General features: G+C 39.1%; 1 protein-coding gene across 1 annotated transcript; it reads right to left on the bottom strand.

The window, feature by feature from the left end:
* Positions 1 to 1,145: 1,145 nt before the first annotated feature.
* LOC137981018 (adenosine receptor A2b-like) lies at positions 1,146 to 1,619 on the bottom strand. Its single transcript, XM_068828392.1, has one exon. It carries the CDS (start codon positions 1,617 to 1,619, stop codon positions 1,146 to 1,148), a length of 474 nt encoding a protein of 157 aa, XP_068684493.1.
* Positions 1,620 to 13,355: the final 11,736 nt, after the last annotated feature.

Below are 13,355 nucleotides of genomic sequence, written 5' to 3'. Positions count from 1 at the left end.
GATCAAGTGAATAAAATCACCCTCTCGTAATTCTATGGTCCACTTTGCCGCGCCAAACAAAGTCAACCGATACCTTTCAGTATTCCAATAACGCAATATATTTTGACACGTATGGCTACAATACAAATTAACAAAGATAGAAATAACGTGGATTTTGCAACAATTTACCGTTTCAGTCAGTTTATCCCAATACCACTGAGGTTTAAAAATTTCTTATTTAGGATCCTTTCATTCGCTTTGCCAGATTTATGGTTCGTGTGTTCACCAGTTTGTTTGCATCTGGCCATGGAAGATGTTTATTCTTTTTAATTACGACCTCTCCCAAGGGGTTATCGCGCATAGCTATTAATCAATGAAATCCCTGCGTTTGCAATCAATCAATCAGTCAATCTTCATTTATTTATACACGATATCAATTCGAAGCTAACAGCTTGTGGGGTCGTGTACAGAATTACAAATTAGTGATAAAATGCTCAAAATTATTGAAACTACATTCAAGGGAATAAAATGAAATCATTCCTCATAAAATAGGCATTCTAAAATTTAAGAAGACATTTTAAAATAAACGAAATTCTCAGATCTATAGTTAATTATTTGCGGAGCTAAAACGTTGAAACTTAATTTTATTATTAAATCTTAATTTTATTGTGCATTTTTCTGCACTTTCGGTTTTTAATCCCATTTTAAAACTCGGTATACCTTTTGGTATCCCGAGTAATGAATTAGACGAATATTCTGAAAGCGATGTGTCGGAGAACTTAATTTTAAAAATGGCAGAGTTTTGTGACAGTTTCTTTTACAGAATTCCTGACTTCTTTGATCTTCCAAAAATAAAGAACAGGATTCAACGACGAGTTTAGGAAAATCAGCGAAATGGTAATTTGCCTGGCAAGGTAAATAGCTGGGGATATTCCCAATGCAGTCGTAAAGAACGCCACTGTAATATACGGAAGATAACAAATTGCTAAAGTCACCTGCAGCAACAATGCACAGTTGACAGCTTTTCTATATCGGGCAATGTTTAGTGGACATGCTTCGCTTGGTTGGACGTGGTCCCTCATTTGATTTTGACAATGCTTGCGAAGAGTAAAAAAAATCTTCCCATAGGACAAAAGTGAGATTGCAAGACAAAGTGAACCGGCTATCTAACCATACCATAAGGACAAGAGGTAATCCACCAAGTGTAGTGTTGAACCAGCAATGGACAAAAACCAAAAAACGATCAAAAGTACAAAGGTCCGCTTTAGGGTCACGACTTGTCTGTATCTGAGGCCCAACGTGAGAGCGAGAAGCCTTTCAACTGCTATGGTGGTCATAGTTAGGATGGACACTGCGCACAACATATTTCCTGTCACAAAAATGATGCGATGAACAAAGAGGCAAAAGTTCATTTTCTTTTTCACCACGGATAGCCAGTGAGCAAGGAAAGTTGGCTCTGCCAAGATGCCAACTAAGAGATCACTTGCTGCCAAGTTACGAAGCAAGAGTTTGGAAGGCGGATGAAGAGAAGAGTCCTTGCCTAGCGCAACTAAAATGAGATTTCCCACAAATGCAGTGACCGCTAGCAACATGTTAATCACCACTATGCATATCATTGAAGTATTGGAAGATTCAGCCATAGCCACCGAGCAAAAAAGTAGTTCGTCTGGGGTCTTCATCATGTGGTCTGTCGATTTCGACCGTCTCTTTGACTCGACGGCAATTTAATTGAGTCTTTATATGAGGAATATCTTGGTTTGGTAATGGATACTACAACATGAAAATTAATCATGAAAGTACCTCGTTTTAAGTAAATAATATCGTCGTACTGTTAAAGAAAAGCAAGCAGCAGGTTTTCTGGCAATCTATTAATGAGCGAACCACAGAAATTGAGATCTGCGCACGGAACTAAGAAATTACACTTATATCTCTTCCTGACCAGCTGCCGGATGCTTTGGCATTGGAATCAAGATCTTCTCCTTTCCGATCGAGCACAAGTCTATAAACACAGGATTTTATTGAATATCTCCCATACTACCTTTCGGCATTGTCGCGAACGCTCTTACGCTTCTTTTGGACAACCTTTTCCGAAACAGCTGTATACAAAATCCTTTAAATGCGATTCTAGAAACTACTTATTCAGTCGCTTTAGCACGTGGCTTTTAAACGGCGTATAAGCTTCCAGGGGCTCTCAATGTGACTGAAATTACTTAAAGGGTGGAGCGCAAAAAGGGCGACTGATTTATGTTTAAAACTAGTGAGTCCTTCACGGATTTGCTGACTTCCTTAATAGTCTGGCAACTAGGGTTTAACAAGGAGTTCGAGAAAATTAACGTCAGAGAAGTTAGTCTGGCAAGATAAATGGCCTACGAAAGCTCTGCCATTAGTCAGTGATTAGTAGAATCCTTGCTGCGTCGTACGAAATTTAACACAAACATGCCGGGCTATTAACGGGCACAGTTCACTCTTTAGACCTCGATCTTTACGGTTTTTTTCTGTATCATGCAATGTGTAACCGATGCATGTAACTGGATTGGTTGGTCGAGGTTGTCATGTTGTCAAATGTCTTGATTAAGACGTAGAATAAGGCAAATTTTAAACAGGAGGAAATGTGAAATTGCAAGACAAAGCAAGGCCACTATTTGCTTAAACAGAAAGGTTATGTGTCAGTCCACAAAGCAATAGGTTGAGCCGAAAAAGACAATTAAATTTAAAGGTGGACTTAAGGTTATCACTTCAAAAAGGTTCTTAGCTGTTCTTCTCTTGTATGAAAAATATTGCTGAATGTAACTTACGAATTTACGAGTTCAAGATCCAAAGTTTCTACATTGGTGCAAGTGTGTCTTCATAAGGGGTGACCTCAGGCTGGAACAGGCAAGAGTACTCTATTGAGGAAGGCCTAGTGTCCTTTTTGTTTTAGCGAGATGTAAGTACGTTTGAGGAAAAGGCCGCCCTCCTGACAGTTTAAAAAACCTTGAATGGAGTGTGTCAACTTCCAACCAAGGGTGTTGATGGCACCTCTGCAGCTGGTTCGTGATGCATATTTAAAATTGCATATACCATGCAATTATATGGATCGTATCCAACAAGGCGGTGTTTTCATTTTTGCAATGTAAAAAAAAAAAAAAAAAAGAAAATTTGGGCTTTTTTTAAAACGTGTACCAAGGCTTTGTTTGATTTGTTCAGAGATGAGTCAGTCCGTTGTTTCCTCGGAACAACATGATCCCAGGGTCTGTAGCAAAAAGATATGACTAAAGGAAAGATCACATAGGTCCGCTTCAGGATTTCAGCTTCCCCGAATCTGAGGCCTGATAACAGAGCCAGAAGTCGTTAGAACACATTATTTGTCCGGCCGCATAGAGCAACGCCCCGTGGGCAGTAGCAAAACTGCCAGGTTCATTTCAATACAGACATCCAGTAAACAATAACAAGAGACTGTGCCACGATCCCAACACATATAAATCAGGTATCGCAAGGCTACAAAGCACAATTTTGGAAAGCGGATAATGCGGAGTCTCGTTAACTTCGACGAAAGTGAGAAGATTTCCCGGCAATGAAAGCATTGCGAAACACAGTCACAACAGAACAGAACATTCAACAACAACGTTAATATATAGATTTAGCCAAGTCTAAAAGCGGAGCAGAAGCAGAAGTGATAACATGAAGCTGTGATAGGAATAACATATAAATTTGAGGGAAAAATAATTACACGTGTACAATCAAATAAGAAAAACTACGAACATTTACAAGCGCTAAAGAAATCACTATAAATCATACCTATTTCCCCCGTCAATCAGTGTCCTAAGCAGGATTCGTGCCTACAATTTGCGTAACACCTGAAAGATGTTCTACTTGGATAAGAAAGAGAACTAACCTCGCAACGTCAGGAAATAGGCCAAGGAAGAAATCTTTGTAAGGATTCTTGGATTAAGTACCCTATCTCGGATTTTCCAAAAGAAACGCTACCTATATTATAGAAAAATTAATTAAAGATGATTGTTCCATAACCTCATTCCCTTTTATAGTATATGCATATTTGTTTTATTAAGTACACAAGAACTCCTCCATGTTGAAAGAAATAACCTTGGAGCAATGTGTAAGAGAACCGTCTAATTCTACGCGTGGCAGAGTTTTGAGAGACGTTCTTTTATAGAATTCACTTTGCTGCAGCATTGATGTTTCATTGGCCCTGCATGGCCTCGTCGGAGTTGGTGGCAATTAGGAATGTCTATGTATGCATTTATGTAAATGTCCAAATGCCTATGACAGAGCGCGAAAAATAAATCTGCTTCTTTATGATTATTTTGTTCATTTCATGTATCTTAAAATCATCTTATCTATCTCTTAGGACTCTGATATAACTTGAACTCGCTAGTCACAAGTTTTCAGCTGGCTTCAGTGATAGTTCAGTTGGTAAAGCAGCAAGTGCAGCATGTACAATGGCATGGTCATTGGTCCAAATCCCGTTAAAGAATGGATTTTTCAGTCAGGCTTGGCTGTAACTCTTCGAGTTGATTACCTATAGCTGAGATTATCTTTCTAACTCTGTTGCAGAAAGAAGCGTGAGTCTGGGTGCTCACGGCGACTCATTACGTGGACTGGTCAGTTTGTGAAAATGTAATTTGCCTCTTGTTTTGCAGTCTACCAAGGTGTTTTCGGCGATTATATTTTATTTGCTGACGACTTCAAAAAGCCGTAAATGTCGAACCCTGTAAAAGAAATATGCAATAATGAAGAGTTATCCTTTTGAGAAAAAAAGGTACCCAGAAGACGCTAAATTAGGAACCGATTCCGGTGATGACATGCAACGAGACTCCTTTCCTAAGAAAATAGAAATAAACTCACGCTTGATTTTTTTTCAAGTTGTCAAAGCCCAAGAGTGCGTAGACGATGTCTAGGGTTTAAAACATCAAAGTCCATTGATGTCTTTGACGTAATTAGGACGGTTCTTAGCATTTGAAAAACCTTGAAAACACCACCAAGTGAGAAATGTTGCAAAACGAAAACTAAGAAACAGGAGGGACTTATTGCTTGCAGTAGTCTATGGGTATATTTACTCAACTTAATCGCTTGAATGCAATATTACAGGGTATTCAATTGCCAATGACTCAGCAAATGTCAAAAAGCTTGAACCCGGCTGCAGCCTCTGGTTTCTCAACGTAGAGACCATCATGTACAACGGTTATTTTGTGATCACTTTGCAGTTTTTAGAGAACAAAACCCATAGATTGACACGTTCAATGCAAACAAGAATGCAAAAATGGGATTTTCGCTTGTAGACAGGGACTGACGAGATAATAGATGACAGGTGTCTGTCGTCCAGACATGTCAGTATATGTATATTTGCCCATTTAATAGGCATTAGATAAAGAAAATACATTTTGTTTTGCAATTTGAACACTTACCCCACAAATTATCGAGTTATCTTTTTGGAATCAGGATCATCAAATCGAACGAACGTCCCGAAAGCCAGGATTTTTTTCAGTTGAAAAGTCACCCCTTGTAGAAACGTGCTTAAATTAAGGAAATTTCTATCCATTGACTGAAGAACTTTAAATAAATTAAATCCTATAGTTCAATCCACAGCATTCATTTGGCGAGAAAATAGAAGTCTGTTAGCTTTAATCCGGGAGATTAATTTTCTCCTTAAAACCGTTGAAAAATTGTTCACTTTCTATAAATTCTGTGGATATTGCTTTTGTTGACAATGCACGGCGAGTGGGCAATATCATGCTAGTAAACAGACAACAGGGAAACGAGGTAGCCGGTCAGCGCCACTGCCGCTCCATGAAAAATGAGAACCCCGAGAGCCGGAAAAATAATATACAAACCGAATGACTAATTCTACTTTTAAAAGTCATCAGTGATAGGTTCGTGGAGTGACCGATAAAAGTAAGACAAACTTCATAAAATTTAGGCTAAGTTGTTGTATACGAAAGTAGGCGATTTGAAGAATCACAATAACTGCAAGAGGGTTCTTGAAAAGTAAAAACCATATGGCGGAAAACAAGAACGCACGAGCAAATATAAAAAAAATCTTTGTTTGCATTTTTGCCTTATTAGCATAAGCCCGTCGCTTCAGTTGTAATCTATCTGCCAAAAAAAAAAAAGCAACTGAATATAACCTAACCCAACATAGCGTGCGGGCTAGTCCAATCCAAATCCTATTAAGCGACTATGGTGTGTTTCTCACATGACGTGTGCGGCTTCATTTTCGTCGAGTTTGGCGAGTGCCCTTAGCTTGTAGTTGACAGTGAAAGAAGTAAATAGAAGAACCCAGGGAGGACCAGCCAAATTTTTCTCCCGCCAACTAGAGCTGGGGGCAACGAAAACAAAGCACGCATGAACAGGCACGTTCAACACAAAAAAAGCACAAAATTGTATGCGAAAGGCACTGAACAAGAACGAAAAAGGCCACAAGTTGGTCTGTGGCAACTTTCAAAGGTAGAAACTCTTGTTGTTATCGTGGTTTTTTTTTTTTATTAAGTCTTACATTTGTTCAACCTGCCGAAAACAAATTAACTACAAAATTAACAAAACAAAACAAAAATCAAGGCGGAAAATATTAAATCCGAATTTCATTAAAAAAAATTACAGCTACACTGAAACATGGTCAAAAACGTCAATCACAAAAACATAAAAAAACTTAACAATACTACCGGATTTTCTTTCTGAATTTAGCTTGGTGCATTGAGAAAAACTGCAAGTTTCCTAGAGTTCGTCTTCAGCAATTGCACTGTGCTTGGCAATGTGAACTCGGCATCATTCTCGACAATCCAAACCCTTTGTTTACTCGGGCATTTTGACTTTGTTCGCCAACATTTTTATCGAGTGCTTCGACTTTGTTTGCCAATATTTTCTTTAACTGAAGAAGGAAATCCTTCTTTTTCAACAATTAGTAAAACCAGATGAATCGTTCTCGCTCAACTTATTTGTGCCTTGATTTTAATCAGCCAATTGGATCGTTTGTTTTACCTCACCGTGCGCTGTGAGAATTTTCTAATCAATCACAAATAAAACATGTTTTATCACGCAAGTAGTCGCTATGTTATAAAAAGAATTGCTTCGAGTTATGGATGCACTTGGGAGCTTGCTAAACACTCGAGAAGCTAGAGTCGCACTCGGCTATCGCCTCGTGCTTAGCAACCTCCTGCGTGCATCCATAACTCGGTATACACACGCTAAGCAGGAACCAACTATTAATTGCATAATGAGCTACCTCTGAAACTTTTAGCGCGTGCGCAGTTTACGAAATAATATCTGAGCAATGACGCTTTCAATTCGCCTTTATCACCCGGCGGCCATTTTGGAGTCCTTGGGGAATAAAGGCTTTGTCTTTGCATTGTCTTTGCCCGTCCAGCCTCACATTGAATGAGAGGTTCGACGGGCAAAATCTTTTGTTTGGACATTGAGTGATATGGGTCTATATTCGAAATTTTTTTAAAGAAAGTACGGGCTCATTAGCGCTCTGGCCACCCAATAATTTATCGGTTTTGAAGGCTAAAAGCTTGCTCGTTATTAAAGCCAAAAGGATTAAAATTGGAAATTCAGCTTGGTTACCTCTTGATTGCATGATCCCTTCTGTGAGCAAACTCGTATTTTAATGAGACAAGATGTAAACAATGACGTCAGCAAGAATTGCCTTTTATTGGTCACGTGATTTACTGAAAGGCATTTACGGATACCCCTCGGGAACGAATGTTACTACAACCTGTATGAAAATTAAATTAATAAATCCTTAAAAAGTGAATGCAATCGTTTATCAATGTTTTTTTATCTATTGTAATATCATGGGATTTAAATTCTCATTGTAAGAAAAGCAATGTTCATCTCTACTTGTGATTTTTTCCCGCCACTTATCATTTTTCTACGAATGAGCTGAATGAGCTGAAAGGATTTAAGTCCAGGTTGGGAGAAAGGCCCAATGCTTAAATCGGAGGAAAGGAAAGCCTTTTACTCTACTTGCCACGTAAGCTAAGGATAAATAAATCATTCAGGAACGAGGATACTGGCATTTTAATTATGTTAGGGAGCGATTTCAGTCGGAAAACATGTTAAAAATTACAATGAGCATTGGCGATTTCCAAACAAAGTCAGCTGCAACATCATACCAAAATCAAAATTCGCGTTATTTTAATCACTCTGCTATTTAATTAAACCCTTTTAAGTTGACAAAAAAGAGCCATTTTTCCCTTGCATGAAACTGATCTGAACCGCATTTAACTAATTATAAGGAGAAAACACGAAACCGTATTTAAAAGTTTTCATCAGCAATATCATGGAAACCGACCCATGGATGCGTTTCTTCGGGAAAAGCCGAATCCAGATTTTTAAACCGTATAACGGATTTAGCATATAATTCTGCGGTACTGTGCACAGGAACAACGTGAAATCACCTAATTTGAGATTTTGACGACAACGGGAGCATAAAAATGTGCATCTTTCATTCGCTATTTTTTCATTTTAAAAGCGTAAAAGTACATTTGGCAAGGGGTCTTCCAAGACATGACAAAACTGATCAGCGGTAAGTATCTTTTGCCTGTCCTGTCACCTAGAAATGTTTTAATTCACGGAAATGGCTAGAAAATCGCCACTGCTATAGAAATATAACCATAGAGAAGATATCTCTTTACAAACATTGCTTTTATTATTTAAATGTGCCAACCACAGGAACAAAAGACCCTTTGTTTCGACAGCCAATGAAGATCTGGTTGGCACATTAATGACAATAGGTGACGTCAACGACATCTTCCCTATACTTCTTCCCGACGGAAACTTAGCTAAAGATATAAGTCCGTAAGATTAAGGAAATAGGCCATTCTCTAATTTTCATTCTGAAAATGAATAAAGTGTCAAAATCGGCTCTTCTGGTAAACATTCTCGTCACTAGAGCCTCGGATCGATCTAAGGCCCTGGGAAACTGTATGCCGTAGAGTTCCTATAACGAAAAATTGGCTATTTCAACCTTACGTCGCCTGCTCACTCCTCGTACTAACATGAATGCACCAGTAAGAGAGGCTTTTGATTGTTCTTCACGAAAACCCATAAGAAGACAATTTGCTACAGGGTTTCCCAGAGCTCTTCTCTCCCCCAGTTAAAATCTTACTTTTCACTGAAGTCTGCGCGAAAAGTAAGGTTGTTGGTCATTCCGTTTTATAATTTGTATAGCTTTTATTTTATTTAAGTGTCTTTAATTAGCAGAAATGCTAAATAGCTATTAAAGGGTTGGTTGATCGATTAATTAATTGTTAAAAGTTTACAAGCACTCCTTGTGCAAAGCATTGGAAGAATAGGCTGAAAGCGATGTGTTGCAGGACGTAACTTTTAAAATGGCAGAGTTTTGTGATGGTTTCTTTTACAGATTTCCTGACTTCTTTGATCTTCTAGCAATATACTACAAGATTCAACGACGAGTTTTGAAAAATCAGCGCAATCATAACTTCCCTGGCAAGATATATAGCATGGGTTACTCCCAATGCAGTCGTAAAGCTTTTGTATTATAAAATAACAAATGACTAAACAGATGATTGTATGAACGGATACATATGCTCCTCGTAAATCAGTGAACAATACTAGACAATTATCAGTTAACGTCTTACTTTTCATTTAAGTCTCTGGGAGGGGTGGAGGTGTTGGTCATTCCCTTTTATAGCATGCATATCTTTTATTTTACTTATTTCTTTATAAGTGTCTCTAATTAACAGAAATGCCAACCAGCTATAAGAGGGTTGATCGATCGATTAATTGATTGTTAAAAGTTTACTGGCACTCCTTGTGCACCATATTGGAAGAAAAGCCTGATAGCGATGGGTCGGAGAACTTGGATAGGTGTTTATCCCGCGTTGGAAAGTGATTAATAATTTATCTCAATTGACTTTCTTATTTTAACTTTCCGTTTTACAAGCGCTTCATTTTATTTTTTTTTTTTTAATGCGGCTATGATAAAAAAAAATAATCATTTGGATTTTACTGTCCGCCATCACTCACGTTCAAAAGTGACCGATTGAACCTCAGAGAGTTGGATCTATTTATTAATTTATTCATTTATGTATTTAATCGCTTTCACCATAATTACAAGACTAAGATAAAAATGCATCAGTTAAACAAATAAAAGGTACAAGAGATGCTGGTGAGGGACACACATTAGAGCGAGGCTCCAATTAAGTGTGCCCTTAAGGGACATACACAAAAACAGACTTTACAAACATTATGAACTTTGTAGCAAATATGAAATGTGGGAATATAAAAATTCTATTCCGCGAAAGGACTCAATAGCAGCAGTTGCCAGCTAATAGAAGATTACGTGACCCGCTGCATTTGCAGCAGATTGATTTCCAGGTGTTAAAGTTAGTAACGTCATAATTTGTACAAAAAGCGGCAGAATAACGTTGCAATACATGAGATTTAAACTGATTAAAGGAAGTAAAAGTGCGAGTAGATTCAGGTGGAGTATTCCAGAGTTTAGCGATACAGTTAAAGTAACTGAATTGAAAGAGCTTTGTGCGGCACTTGGGAATTATTAGTACGTCTTTATCAGAGCTGTGACGAGTGAGGCGAGTGCCTTTCTTGATTGACGTAATTATCTATGGGAAACGTGTAGTGGCCAGCACGACACTTAAAATAGAAAGTTAGTTCTTTCACTTCATGTCAATATGCTAGCGGCTTCAAATTGACGCGAGAAAGGCGTTCATGATAAGAAATATCCTGCTGCCAGTGCGTGTTCAAGATGAATTTTGTTGCCCTGCGTTGAAGACTCTCTATTCTTGTGATACTACCTTTCGTACTAGGAGCCCATCCCTCACTAGGATAGCCAATAAATGATCTTCCAAACCTGAGATATAGTAATTTCCTATGGTCTATAGTGAATGACGAAACACAATTGCGGCGCAGAAATGGGAGCATCCTATTTGTCTTAGCTAAGATAGAGTTAATGTGAGTGTCCCATGTGAGGTCCTTCGAGATAGTCAAACCAAGATCTTTTACTTGAGAGACGTGTTTAAGTAAACTGTTGTACAGCTTATAATCAGAACGAACTGGGAGACCCTTACGTGTGACAGTTAATACCTCACATTTAGAGGTGTTAAATTTAAGGTGCAAATTAACGCTTCAGCAGTGCAGAGTGTCCAGGTCCTTTTGGAGTGACTCTCAATCCTGCAGACTTTCAATGACACTGGAACACTTTGAGTCATCCACGAAGAGTGAGATACGATTCTGTATCACCGGCGGGAGATCATGCACATCAACTAAAAACTGCAGAGGACCAAGAATACCGCCCTGAGGAACTCCTGATGGAACTGGAGAACGACTTGAGGTGAAACCATGGAGCAAGCGCCGCTGGGAGCAGCCACCTAAGTAGCTCTCGAACCACTGCAGAAGTTTCGCGCTGACACCGTGCTGGGAAAGTTTCAGAAGGAGCCCATGGTGGGAAACGCTGTCAACAGCCTTTGCGAGATCCAAATACCCAATGTCCGACTGCAAGCTCTTATCTAGAATACGCCAATCTCGTGATAAAACGCCAGCAGTTGGGTGACTGTTGAGCGACCCCAAAGAAACCCATGCTGAGAGTTATCGAAGAAAGGACAAAGAAACTCCTTAAGATGCTTAAATATGCACCGCCTTTTTGCCTTTCTTAAGAACGGGGACGACAAGGGTATCTATCCATTCGATGGGTAGTTTACCCTCCGCAAGAGATAAATTAAGGAGGGCGCAGAGAGAGGGCGATATTTCCCTTGCACACGACTTTAGCACGATTGTAGGAACACCGTCTGGGCGAGGAGCTTTGCGCGGGTCTAAAAAGCACTGTAGAGCTTCTTAGCGGCACGTTTAGCGGACTGTTTCTTCTTCAGCAGATGCCAAACTTCCTTGTCAATCCGCAGTGGTGTGTTTGAATCCCTAACTCTATCCTTGGGAATATTAGAATCAATAATATCCCAATGGGCGGATTTCCAATTAGACCAGCAGGCGTCAACATCTCAGTTACATAAAGTAAAGTAAAGTAAAGTAAAGCAACCATATTTAACGTCGATAACTCGTAACAGTAATTCAACTGACAAACCTGAGGTCGACGGTGCGCTCATTTTACTCCCCCTTCTCCATCAGTGCTCCGTTTTACGGGTATTTAAAGCTACTTAGCTACACGAAAAGGAAAGAAGTCGAAACAAGGATGCGAGATCCGGGAATCGAACTCAAGACCTCTTTCACCAAGGCCGCGCACTAACCGACTGTGCCATCCTTGCTCCTTTACATGACGCCCTATTAGTGATAGCTTAACTCTGCATAGTTCTCAAGTCAGCTGATTTGATTGTAGACACAGCGAGCAGGTTTTCTCACCCGAAGAGGCATGGCAACAAAGTCAGTAGGTCGTAGTCCTGTTGCGGGACTCTCTCTTACCCCGCCCTGAAAATGGGCATGGAACCCAGGCGGGAAAAGAGAGAGTCCTGTATTACTTGCAAGCGCATGCTCGGAACGACGCCATTTTTTCTCCCAAAACTGGGGAAAAAACCATATTTGGAAAGAGATTCCTAATTTAGGCATAGTTTATTTCGAGTGTTTTTGTACTGAAAACATGGCGGATGATGTGAAAGGAAATTTGCCGGAGGTATTTGATTTTGCATTTGAGAAATGTCAGTTTAACTTTGTGCCCAAGGCGGAAAAACTTCATGCTATCCATGCAGTCGTTATCGTTAATGATGTTTTTGTTAAGGAAGCAACAGGAGTTGGCAAGTCTGTTACGTTAAAGTTCCTTATGTTTGTGATTTTCTTCGATCCGAGTCCGATGTTAGTTCTAAATCAGTCCTTCTAATCGTGAGTCCCTTAAAAGCACTTATGGAAGATCAGATTTATGACATACGAAAGTGTGGAATTTCGCGCCTGAAACTTCATGGTGAATTCCCAACTGAACATGATTTTGGCGCAGAAAAATATCAAATTTTGATATGCTCTCCCGAGAGTCTTTATGAAGAATCCGTGCGAGAACAGCTGCTGAAATTGCAAAAAATATCGTACGCATGGCTGTTAACGAGGCCCACTGTGTGTTACAGTTGTAAGTATAAAACTGTTGGTTGTGGATGTGAATCGTTCAGCAATGACAACTAAATCTCCGGCTGGAACTCTTGTTTATTGATCATTACTTCTCTCGATCTATAATTTCTAGTTATATGATGACCGCACTGATCCAGTGTATTGATAGGTGCACAGTAATTATTGAAACTGTCATTCCATGTTGTCTTAGGAGTTTAGTTTGGATACCCTATGTAATTATATAAAACAATTAGAAAAAAATTAAACGAAATTGAATCACGACCTGGACTTTTTGTTGTTGATGATAACGTAACTGTTCCTAATTTATACATGTATATGCACAGTCAAACATCAAT

Source organism: Montipora foliosa, chromosome 12 (assembly GCF_036669935.1).
Source record: "Montipora foliosa isolate CH-2021 chromosome 12, ASM3666993v2, whole genome shotgun sequence".
Taxonomy (NCBI): Eukaryota; Metazoa; Cnidaria; class Anthozoa; order Scleractinia; family Acroporidae; genus Montipora; species Montipora foliosa.
The sequence above is the reverse complement of the archived record's forward strand: the minus strand, read 5'-3'. Positions and strand labels throughout refer to the sequence as shown.